The following is a 12,652-nucleotide window of genomic DNA, read 5'->3' on the forward strand; positions in this document are numbered from 1 at the left end:
GACTACACTGAGAATTACACCATTCTCAACCAAGGTATTTACATATAAGGGTAGACTAAGAAAGCAGAAAACCAGAGGTTAATAACTTACGTGACACTGGAATAAGGAACACAGGAATCGTCATTGAAGGAAAAGCAAAAAACAGACAACAGTTAACAGGGTTAGGACCTGGGAAGGTGAGAGAGCTGCTCAGAGGGAGAGAGACTAGGGTGGGAGGCATCTGCACAGAGAGATAAGGTTAGAAGGAGACAGGAGAAAACAGAGCAGGAGGCAGCAGAACCAACTGTGGCTTGGACCAGGGTCACAATCTTAGCAGCCTGCCAGGTTGGCTGGTGGCCAGAGGTCTAGTGCGTGACCTGGGAGCATGGGCCTTGACCCCAAAGAGGCAGCTGCTTCTGTGCCAGCTGACCCCCCCACCTGCAGGACTGTGGGCCTCAACTAGCCAAATCTACATCTTCAAGGTGCAAATCCAGATTATCATGGACGATCTCCCAATTTTTAAATACTGGCAACTACATATTTTTTCAAAAACTAAGCCAATTAAAACATGTCTGATAGCTGGATATGGCCCACAGGTCCTCAGTTTGTGACCCCTGGATGGGTCCAGTTGGGCTCTTAGAAAAGTTCTTAAATTTAATGTAAGCCCAGTGCTAGGCTGGAGTGAGTCCCTGAGAAGCCCCCACCCTCATGAGGGAGTAATAACATTTTGACTCATGAAAGTCAAAGCCCTTTCATCCCTGAGAAAATAGTCCCATCTCCATTTTGGTGACTCCGGGGAAAAAAACCCAGGCATTAGGCAGAGAACTTCCAAGCATCGCCTTGGAAGGGCAATTCCAGTTCAGGAAACTTGTGGCCAGGCAGCCTTTGTGTCAGTGCAGTGGAGAGTGGGGGAATGGCTTTTTCCCTGGGGCAATGTTTTGGGTATTAAGAACATCCTGAGGGAAAGAAAGAACTGTTAGTGCTGGGCTTTGCAGCCTGTTGGGAATACAACATTGCCCCCTGCTGTTCAAATGTGACATGCTTTTATATATTACTTAAAAGTCAAATTACCCCTTAGCTGTATTAAAGTATATTTCACAAGCCAAGACACAAAAATTTAAATGACACATTAAAAAGACAACTTTGCCTTCTCAAATCCTAAAACATAGCCACTCTGAATCCCACACGTGCCTCTCAGGACCTCCTACTTCTATGCGGGAGCATGAGCAAGACTTCGACGTGCCTGGAGAAGGCAAGGATTTCCATGAGCGGCCAGCTAAATGCTAAGGGATTCCAAGTTTTTCATGAGAGAAGCTGCCACGGCTCATCATCAATGCACCCCCTCGTGACAATCGGAGAACCGTACGCACACACACGGGAGTGAGCGCTTGCTGCCAAGTCAGAAATCGGCCGAGACACAAGCCCATGAGGACACTTACCTTTATAGACGTTCAAAGTTATGGTTCTTACAGCAATTCTAACCATGCTTTCAGGGTGGTTGAAAAACTTGATGGCTTCTGTGTACAGGGCAAAGTCATTGGTGTGCTAAAACAAAAGAAATAACGAAAACAAATTAGAAGCCCATAAGCCAGGCCTGGCCCCATCCCAACTCTCTGAATTCCATCAGAGACTTCAGAAAAAGACAAAAAAAAAAAAAAAAAAGACATTGCCAACGTGAACCGTAAGTCAGTGGTTCATTCCCAACGGGGAATGCAGAAAGGGATAGGAAGGCAAAGTCACGGAAGAAACAGAAGAGTCCAAGTCCGTGTGGTGGTGCACACCCATGGTACCAGCTACTTGGGAGGCTGAGGTGGGAGGTTGGCTTGAGCCCAGGAGTTGGAGGCTGCAGTGAGATGTGATTGTGCCACTGCATGCCAGGCTGGGCAACAGAGCAAGACCCTGTCTCAAAAAAAGAAAAAAGAAAAAAGAGCAGTAGTAGTGGTAGTAGCAGTAATCACTGATTGATTGGCTGGGAGTGGTAGCTCATGCCCAGAATCCCAGCACTTTGGGGGGCCAAGGAGGGAGGATCACTTGAGGTCAGGAGTTTTGAGACCAGCCTGGGCAATGTGACAAGACCTCATCTCTACTTTAAAAATTATAATTAAAAAAAAAAGAGTCCAGATAATGTCAGACCTGGGTTCATTACCCGTTCTACCACTTCTAACCTGTGCAATGCAGTATTTCTAAACCTCTGTTTCTACATCTATAACATGGGGATAATAACATCTACTTTATGGTTTCCAGATTAAACGAGATCATTTCTGGTCTTGTGCTTATCCCAGCACTTGACACCTAAGAAGTACTCAGTGGGACGCAGGGAAACATGAGGGGAAGCCTGGTGGGAACCTTCTGAGAAAGTTTTCTTTGGAAGTTAAAAAGGGACACAAGAAGGGAAGTGATCTCATCAGGCATTTTGGCAGTGGCAGCCACCCTCTGACCATGAGGGGTTGAACCTGAGGATGGGTGCCAACTGTATAGTCAGCAGAGCAGCAAGATGGGAAAGCCTGGGTCCTCGCTGATACGGTTGAACCACAGGATGAACCAGCACGGCCAGTGCCGGGACCTTTTGGTATGGGAGATACATTGACCCTATTGTTCAAACCCCTTTTAGGTGTCAGGACAGGAGCAATTTATTTATTTAAGTTGTTCATTTTAATAATTCTCCCAAAGAATGTCAGGGACATTATCTTATCAACAATAGCAACATCTATGATTTTAGCTACATATATACTAGGCACTTTGAAGACATCATCTCATTTAATTCAACCCCTAATAACCCTATAAGATGTACATTCTTATCCCCATTTCTGAGATGAGGAAACTGAGGTTCAGAAACGGACTGGGACTTCCTGAAGGTGACACAGCAGGGAAGTGACAAAACCAACCCTGACTGGAGTTCCTGTTTTTCCCACAGGGCAACACTTCCCCAAGACAATATCTGGGCATGTCTCCTCTCTACCAAGTATAAAGCTCTCAGAACAAATTGAATTTTACATTAACAATGGAAAGGCTGGCCAGGTGCTGTGGCTCACGCCTGTAATCCTAACACTTTGGGAGGCCAAGGTAGGAGGATCGCTTGTGCCCTGGAGTTCAAGACCAACCTGGGAAATATAGTAAGACCCTGTCTCTACAAAGAATTAAATTTTTTTAATAGAAAGGTAACTTATTTAATTAAAAAAAATTTTTAAGCATGCCAAAGTCAAAAGTGTTGCCATGAAAATCATAACAAGTATATAAGAGCTTTGTAAACAGACACAAGACCATCCAGATATAAGGCGCTGTCATAAAAAAAAAAAAAGCCACGTGTGGCTTTACACCCACAGGTGCCCCTCTGCCAATTACTTACCTCATTATAAAAGAAATGGACAGTGTGGTTGTTGAGTTTTAATGAAAGTGTTTTCAGGAACGATATATAATAGGCCATAATCTCCTCATCAGAAAAGTCAAATTTATGAACGATGATAGAATTTACATAGTTATTTGAGAGCAAATAATCTAGAGAGAGAAAAAAACAAAACAGGTTAACTCATGCTGGAGGAAAGATAAGCCAGGTAACAAGCAGATGACCCGTCAATGTACTTGAATCAGGTAAGCCTCTGGGTTGCTGGAATTAAACACAGTAACTGGGAAGAGCTTAACTTTTAACCAGCAAAGAGATCATCTTCGATGCACAGTCACCAGGAAGTTCAAAGGCATCACCAGAGAACAGCCCTTCCCTGCCCGCCCACACCAAATAAAAAAAAGACACTCCAACATTTTAATTGATGGCAAAGTTCAACAAAGAGCTGGGAGTAGGGGGAGATTAGCTGGTGTGTGGGCATTTTCACAAACCACCCATGGATGAGGGTAAAAAGCTGCCCCCTTCTGCCATCACAAATCACATCATCAACTCTGAAGGCCACAAACAGGCCACACTAGGGTTTTTTTCCTCCTTATATAGCAACATGATTTCATAAAGGTCCCTTTCTGCTGAATCCCTACTACATGCCGGCCACTGGGCTGAGTGCTTTACATGACCATTTCACATGATCCTGCTCATTCTTCCCATTTTGCAGATGAGCAAAAACATCTCGGAGATGTTAACTTACCCGTGCACAGAGACAGTCACAGAGAAGGGATTCAAACTTAGGTCTGACGTCAGAGTTTGTCATGCATTACGGGGGCCCAACAATGAAAACTGGGTGATGAGGGCCCAAGGGCACTGGGGTCAACTAAAGAGCAACCCCATTCCCCAGCTCCCAGTGCCTGGCCCTGCGGAAATGCAGGCCAGTATGGTGAGGGCTTTCAACAGTGAAGAGAGGCAAAACCAGATTCCAACACTGCATCTCCTGATCCTGACATGTTTGCCACTGAAATAAACTAGCTTTTAAAGCTGTGCTGGCCGGCAAAAACATGTCTATCAGCCAGCTGCAGCCTATGGCCTGCAGTTTGATATCTCAGTGTTGGGCCCTTGCCAGGCATATTTCCCTCTGTGTTCTTACCAGCCACTCTGCAATACAGGCACTGCTGTCCCATCACCTGTCCTTCGGAATGTTGTGTGAGCGCTGCACCAGCTCACCTGCCCGGCACCCAGGACAACTAAAGGCAGAACACGATTGACACCTGCTGGAGGCATGGTTTGGAGCCTCGCTACTCAGAGTCTTGTCCTCAGATGGGCAGCACAGCAACCCTGGAGCTTGTCAGACCTGCAGGATCTTGGGCCCCGGCCCTGCGCCACGGAGTCAGAATCTCCAAGGGTGGGCCCAGCACTCTGCATATGAGAAGTGTGCAGGGCTCCCCAGGCGTGCTCGTGTTTGGGAAGCTCTGGATTCAATCGTGGACTTGGACTGGCCTGCTTGTGTCCACATCTCGCCCCTGCCACTTCCTAGCTGTGCTGTGACCTTGGGCAAACTGCTGACCCTCCCCACACCCCAGGTTCACGAAGCCAAAACTTCCTCATGAAGCTGTGGTAAGGGTTAATGGAGAAAATGCACAGAAAGCACTCAGGACAGTAGTAGTAGTCACTGATTCACTGGCTGTGTGAATGGACAGCATGGGCCGCAATGCAAGCACTCGATAATGTTAACTGCCATTCTTCTTCTTATTATTACTATTATTTGGAGATTCAAAATCTCAGCTTTAGCCAGCTGTGATGGTGTGCGCCTGTGGTCCCAGCTTGAGCCCACGAGTTCAAGGCTGCAGTGAGCCATGATCGTATCACTGGAGTCTAGCCTAGGCGACAGGGTGAGACCTGTCTCTAAAAACAAAACAAAGAAAGAAAATCTCTACCATATTCCAGGACTGAACACAGTTGCTCTTGGGTGAAGAGGAAATAAACCATTAAGTTATTTGGAGCCATCGAGGTACCTAACTGAGGTCGATCAAAGTATTACTCAACAGTCTGTTGGGAATCATCAAAAACACCACAAAGAGGAATCTGGGAGCCCAGGATCGTGACGGAAGCCACAATGTGGGCCTGTGGCGTGGTCCTCCTTGGAAGCCAGTTCTCCGGGAAAGCCACTGCATTCAGAAAAGCCACTGTGCACTCTGAGTGGGCATGGCAGACAGGCTGTGCGATCTGTAGTCTTAGAAGAGCAGTTTTCAAAATCTCCTGCGTGTAACAACTACTGAGGCAGTGCTTGGGGATCCCTCCAAGCAAGGAGTCAATGGGTCTAAGGCAGAATCTTAGGAATCTTAATGTTTTTTAAGATGGGGTTATGTATATCACAAATCCTAAGTGGACAGCTTGACATATGTGGAAATATATATACATGTACATATATGATATGGTTTGGCTATGTCCCCAACTTAAGTCTCATCTTGAATTGTAGTTCCCATAATCCCCATGTGTTGTGGGAGGGATCAGGTGGAGATAATTGAATCATGGAGGTGGTTTCCCCTATCCTGTTCTCGTGATAGTGAGTTCTCACGAGATGTGATGGTTTTATAAGGGGCTTCCCCCTTTGCTGAGCACTCATTCTCCTTGCTGCTGCCATGGGAAGAAGGATATGTTTGCTTCCCTTTCTGCCATGATTGTAAGTTTCCAGAGGCCTCCCCACCAATGCTGAGTTTTAAGTCAATTAAACCTCTTTCCCTTATAAATTACCCATCCTCGGGTATATCTATGTATAAAACACATACAAACATAACCCTAAGTGTCCAGCATGATGAATTTTTACATATACACACGGTGTAAGCACTATCCAGATCCCACATCTGACATTCCCAGCTCTCCAGAAGGCTTCCTCATGTCCCTGCCCAGTCAGTACCCGCTACCCCAATGCAACCCTTATTCTGCTTCTAGCACATTAGACTCGTTTTGCCTGTCCATGAACCTCATCTAATGGAAGCAGACAGTAGGTACACTTCCTATGTCTGGCCCCTTTCGCTTATTACATCTGAGGGCTTTCCAGGTTGCTGTGTATGCAATGGTAGTAGTTCATTCCTTTTTTCCTTTTCCTTTTCTTTTTTGCTATATAGTATTACGTTCTCTGAATAGTCCACAGTTTATTTATCCACCTGGAGTCTAACATGGGTATCGTGTCACCCAGGTGATTCTGATACCCAGAGCACTTCTTTTTCTTTCTGTGTCATTCTGGCTCTTGCTGGGGGAGAAGTAGGAGGGGTAATGGGATGGCAGGATAAGGAGCTGTTGGGGTGTCTTACTGAGCCCTGCTGTGACTGGTTAGTGGCTTCCAGACCACCACCAATACACACACCATACTGGGAGCTTCAGATGTGCAACTGTCTCTCAGCTGTACCCTGGAGCTGGAACAGCGACAGGCTCCCTCCACTCCCCAGCAGGGACTTTTCCAGGGCCTCCAAGAGATGACTCTGTGGGTGGTGGGGGGCCACCATAGGACAGGTGGAGGCGCCTCTATTATCAGGCTGGGATTTTTCTACTACCCCCTCACTATGTGGCTGACTTTCTGTGGTATCCTTTTCTAATAAACCCGGGAGCCTGTACGTAATCTCAGTCTCTCGGGACTCTGTCACTTAGGTCACTAACCCCAACAGGCAACAGGTGCATTTGTGAAATGGCTGCTTGTAATAGTGAAAAGCTGGAAACCACCTAAATGTCCATGGTCAGGTTAAATAGATTATAGCACAACAAGCTGCCACTCCTAAACCAAACCAGGCAGGATTATAGAACGGGCCAATGAGATCTAAGATACACTGGGAGGGCGGGAAAAAGAAAAGCAAACAGCAGAATGGCTGGGGCACAATGGATTGTTAGGGTTGAATTCTGCAGAAACTTGACTTCATATTTTTCTAACATTTGGCTTTTTGTTGTTTAACAATGAGGACATTTCTTCTGTGATTAGAAAATAAAAATAAAAGCAAAGGTCGTCTTTCCTCCTCATCCCTTACAAATCCAAGTTCTGTAAACGTGCAATGATTTCTACCCTTTTTGCAGGGCTTATAAAAGCACTGTGGTGAAGGGGCTATAAAGCCAGGGGCATCTGCCTGGGTTTTCCACAGCAGGGCACCCTTTTTGGTGCCAGGACAAGAAAAGCCACGCATACTGCATGATCTCACTTATAGGGAGAATCTAAGACAGTCAAATTCATAGAAGCAGAGAGTCAAAGGGTGGTTACCAGGGACTGGGGAGGAGGGAAATGGGGAGACGCTGATCAAAGGGTACCATGCACGATGAGTAAGTTCCGGAGTTCTCATGTACAGCACAGTGACTACAGGTCATCCTACTGTGTTACAGACTTGAAATCTGCTAACAGATCTACTGCATATTTTCATCACACAATGTGCACACACAAACCCCCCACACACAAATGTGAGGTGATGGATATGTTAATTCACTTGATTGCCATGATTATTTCACAATGTACAATTTTTTGTGTGTATATATATATTAAATCAAGTTGTACACATTAAATATATACAATTTTTAAAAGCCATGTAATTCAGAGAAACACTCTAAAAGCCGTAAGTTTTGACTGCCCCACCCCCATCTCAATCCAGTCACTCCATGCCTAGCTGGGCTTTGAGAGGCTTCCCAGGGCAGGGACACTGAGGGTGATGTTGCCTTAAAGGATAAAACCGACACCATGGCCATGTCCTATCTGCCAGACCCTGTGCCTCGCTCTGAACACCTGCTCTCATGCTTACGCCCAGCCACTCTATGCCGCAGCCACTGTGCTCTCCTCTTGACAGATGCACAAACAGCAGCTCGGAGCCTTCACTGTCCAGGCACACGCAGGGAGCGAGTGTGGGGCAGAACTGGGCCTGGGACCTGGTTCAGTCTGAGTCGAGGGCCTGTGCCACTAAGCTGGATCTTCCCCTCAGAGCTTTCAGAAACCGCAGTCATTTCATATCCAGTGAAACAGGCGCTGGTTAACAAGGGAAACCATTTAGGGAGACAGGAGTCGGCCCACATTTGTCAACTTGCGGTCACTGGGAAGCATAAGGCGTCTCTGAGGCAGCAGCACCACCTAGCGGTGGCTGCGAGAGCCATCACTCAGCAGCCCTTTCTCCTCTCCCTCTTGGCCAGAGGAATGCCACCATCTCTACCTCTTTCTGCCCACTGCAGACTTTTTTCAGACCTGTCCTAGGGACTTAGAGCCTGCCTCTGATATAGACATTTGGCCACTTGTCCCCCACTTCTGGCGGGCAGGGCCAGGGCTTGGTGAAGTCACCTTGGAATAACAAAGCTAGCGGTCTAGCGTGGAGGATTAGGAACCAAACCAGGGTTTCTCAGCCTCGGCACTGGGGACAATTTGGGCTGGGTAATTCCCTGTTGTGGGGGGCCTGTCCTTAGCAGCACCCCCACCCTCTACCCACTAGATGTCAGCAGCACCCCCAAGAATGTTTTCAGATGATGCCAAATGTCCCCTCACTGAAGACCACTGAGCTAATCGCCTGGGATAAAACCCCTTCTCTATTCTGGCTTTGCTGCAGCTGGCGCCTGGGTGTTGAAATGAAAGCACTGACGGCACCTGCCTCTCAGGGGTGGTTATTGGGGATGACGAAACTGAGGCTTAGTGAGGGCAGGTAAGAAGTTCAGAGCCACACACTCACTAGCTGGGTGGAGGGACTGAAGCAGGAGGGTTGGTACCAATGCACACACCCTTGCCTGCCCTCTGGCCGAAGTCTTCCTTGTCCTACTTCTTCCAGTGCTTATTCTGTTGGCTGATGATTCAGCGACCCCAACTCTTTAACCGCAAGTCATAAAGAAGAACTGCAAACAACCCCAGCATCATCAGCAGAGGGGAACCCTTTCATAGTACCCACCACACAGAAACAAACACAAGGTTAGGGACTGAACTATGTCCCCCTCAGGTTCCTACATTGAAGCTCTAACCCCCATTGTGGCTGTATTTGAAGACAGGGCCTTTGGCGAGGTAATTAAGGTTAATGAGGTCATAAGGGTGGGGGCTCTCATCCAATAGGACTGGTGTCCCCATAGAAGGAGGACGAGACACCAGCTAGCACTCTTCTCAATCTCTCTCCACTCACACACAGATGAAAGGCCGTGCACAGCAAGAGCGTGGCCGTCTGCAAGGCAGGAAGAGAGCCCTCACCAGAAACCAACCCTGATGGCAACCTGATCTTGAACTTTTTTTTTTTTGTTGGAGACAAGGTCTTGCTCTGTCACCCAGGCCGGAGTGCAGTGGTACAATCACGGCTCACTGCAGCCTCGACTTCCTTGACTTAAGCAATCTTCCTGCCTCAGCCTCCTGAGTAGCTGGGATTACAGGCGCACACCACCACGCCCAGCTAATTTTGTGGTTTTTTGTAGAGACGGGCTTTCACCTTGTTGTCCAGGCTGTTCTCAAACTCCTGAGCTCAAGTGATCTGCCCACCTTGCCCTCCTAAGGTGCTGGGGTTACAGGGATGAGATACCATGCCTGGCCAATCTTGGACTTCTATGCTCCAGAACAGTGAGAAAACAAATCTCTCTTGTTTAACCCACTCAGTCTATGGTATTTCGTTAAGATAGCCTGAGCCGACTAATAGTAAGCACAGACACAGAAAACCATGCCAAACTTCACCCTGCTAGATGCACAGCAGTACAGAGGCAAATACCAAGGAATGTCCTTACAAAGTGAGGTCTCGTGACTGATATTCTCAAAGAGGATGTTCAAGGTCTGCAGCAGCTGAACGCACACATAACGGCCCGACTTTTGCCGCAAGATGTTCAAGAAGAAAACAAACATATTCTTCTCCAGGAAGAAGCTGGGGAGGGAATGGAAAAGCATCAATGGTTTGCTTCCACATGTGGAAACAGAAATTATTAACTGGTTTCATTCACAACACAAGTATTAGATTCACCCCTCTCCCCCAAGGTATCTGCACAGGTCATGCCACCCATTGTCACCCGCCACAATTGGAATTCCCAGCAAAGGAATAAGATAATTCTGAGTATTAAATGAGTTTTAGAGCTGGGCACAGTGGCTCATGCCTGCAATCCCAGTACTTTGGGAGGCTGAGGCAGGATGATCGCTTGAGGCCAGTTCAAGACCCAGCCTGGACAAAATAACGAGACCGCTGCCTCTACAGAGAAGAAAAAAAAAATTAGGCGGTGGTGCATGCCTGAAGTGCCAGCTACTCAGGAGGCTAAGGTGGGAGAATCGCTTGAGCCCAGGAGTTCAAGGCTGCTGTGAGATATGATCAGGGCCACTGCACTCCAGCCTGGGTGACAGAGCCAAAAAAAAAAAAAAAACAAGTTCCCAAAAAGCTTTACCCCTACAGTTTTCTTCCCCTTAACTGCCAGTTTAGTCATGAGAAAAGCGACACAAACCCAGATTGGGGGACATTCCACAGAAGACCTGGCCAGCATTTCTCAAAACTTTCAGGGTCATAAAAACAACAGAAGACTAAAAAAGAGTCACGGAACAGAGGAGGCTGGGGAGATACGACAACCAAATGTACTGTGGTTCCCAAATTGTCAAGCTCTAGGGGAAAATAAATAGAAAGAAATACACAGGTCCTGATGTGGTGGAGAAACCCTACTAACCCATCCCCAGGTTTGTTTCTGCCTTTCTCCTTATGTATAGGATACTTGTCTGCACACAGCCTAGTGGCACTGGCTTCTGGGAGTACACGTTGGCTCTTTCAGTCTTGAAAAGGAAAGAGACCATCCAGTGCCTTTCTTTAAAGGAAGAGAATGACGTTTCTAGTTATGTGTTCTCTGTACTCAAGCTAACACCAGACAATCTTGCATCTGGGACACTTGGAAGAAATGAGGTGTGCCTGCGGGTTGACTCAGTTGTGGGTGCCTCTCTGTCCTCGTCTGCCATCTCCACAGCGGTGAGGTCATGGGCCTGGAACTTACTCAGTGCTGCCTGATTCTGTCTGAATTCATGAACGCGTAAATGAATAAATTTAAATGGCCTAAAAAAGACTCTTACAATCTTCTCCAACTTGGAGGCCCATCTGCCTGTAAATGCCATTCATGTTGACCTCCAGCGTATTTCTGTCATTTGGCCTATTTTGTCTACCTTCAGTTCAAGTTGCATAAATCAGTGACTCCTAAGGGCCACCAGCAAACTCACTGCCGCACTGTGACCAACTTGGGAACTTGTTAAAATGCCTGTACCTAGATCTTCCCCCAGGGATTGACTCAGTAGGTCTAGCATAAAATCCATGAATCTAGATTTTTAAAAACTCCATAGGGGAGTGGGCAACTCGTTGGGGAAAAAAGGGTGATTGTAGGACTGGAGCATTTTACAGTACCAGGAAGTAAGAAGTGCTCAAAAAACAAAAGGAAGAGAGCATATCAAGGGGACACAAGAACCAGCCTGAAAGAGCTCCTAACAGCCAAAGCTGAAACAACTTGAGCAATAAAATAACAACATACTGAATTATAGCCCAAAGTATAAATAAATATCCACAAGTCCATATTAATATAAGCAAATGACAGCATAAATGAGAGAGAAGAGATGAATCTTCCATGCAGAAGAATTTCAAATAATATATGTAGATACTGACCCCTTCTAGAAGGTACACCTTAACCCCCACCCCCTCATCATGAAAAGGTGGGGTAGACTTGGTGATCTCTTCTAAAGAACAGTGTGGGGAAAGGAGAAGAGAGTAGCTTTATAGTAGAGAAACCTGGCAGACAGCACCTTAACCAGGTGATAAAGGTAACATCACCAGGATGTCATGTGGACATCGTGAATGCCTTGTGATAATGACATGAGAGGGGCACTTTACTCCTATAGCTTTCTTCCCCTTAACTGCCAGTTTAATCATGAGAAAAACATGAGACAAACCCAGATTGGGGGACATTCCACAGGAGACCTGGCCAGCATTTCTCAAAACTTTCAGGGTCGCAAAAACAACGGAAGACTAAAAAAGAGTCACAGATCAGAGGAGGCTGGGGAGATATGACAACCAAATGTACTGTGGAAATATGGATGGGATCCTAGGACAGAAAGGAGATACTAATGAAAAACTGGCAAAATCCAAATGGGGGCTGAAGTTGACTCAATAACACTGTACCAACGTCAGTTTCTTAGTTTTGCCCAATGCACCCTAGTAATGTAAGACACTTACAATGGGAACGTTCTATACTATCTTTGAAACTTTTTTATAAATCTAAAATTATTCCAAAATTTTAAAATGTAGTAAAAACAAAATTTTCTTAGAGACTTTGTTGGATAACTGTTTAAGAATCATGGAGAGCCTAAGAGCTCAGCAGCTCTTCTAAGATGACAGATGGACAGGGTGTCAT

At 46.4% G+C, this 12,652-nt stretch overlaps 1 protein-coding gene across 6 annotated transcripts in view; it reads right to left on the reverse strand.

The window, feature by feature from the left end:
* The window catches only part of CLEC16A (C-type lectin domain containing 16A), a 239,460-nt gene that overhangs the window by 211,331 nt on the left and 15,477 nt on the right, over window positions 1–12,652 (reverse strand). For 3 of the 6 annotated variants that reach the window (XM_030798973.1, XM_030798971.1, XM_030798974.1), the window contains exons 3-6: window positions 10,019–10,152; window positions 3,326–3,474; window positions 1,419–1,524; window positions 91–96 (exon numbers count right to left, since the gene is read on the reverse strand). In XM_030798973.1, coding sequence (XP_030654833.1) covers window positions 91–96; window positions 1,419–1,524; window positions 3,326–3,474; window positions 10,019–10,152 — 395 coding nt within the window. The remainder of the gene's footprint in view (window positions 1–90; window positions 97–1,418; window positions 1,525–3,325; window positions 3,475–10,018; window positions 10,153–12,652) is intronic. The other 3 variants (XM_030798972.1, XM_030798976.1, XM_030798975.1) reach the window with 2 other exon arrangements.

Source organism: Nomascus leucogenys, chromosome 18, assembly GCF_006542625.1.
Source record: "Nomascus leucogenys isolate Asia chromosome 18, Asia_NLE_v1, whole genome shotgun sequence".
In the NCBI taxonomy this organism is placed as follows: domain Eukaryota; kingdom Metazoa; phylum Chordata; class Mammalia; order Primates; family Hylobatidae; genus Nomascus; species Nomascus leucogenys.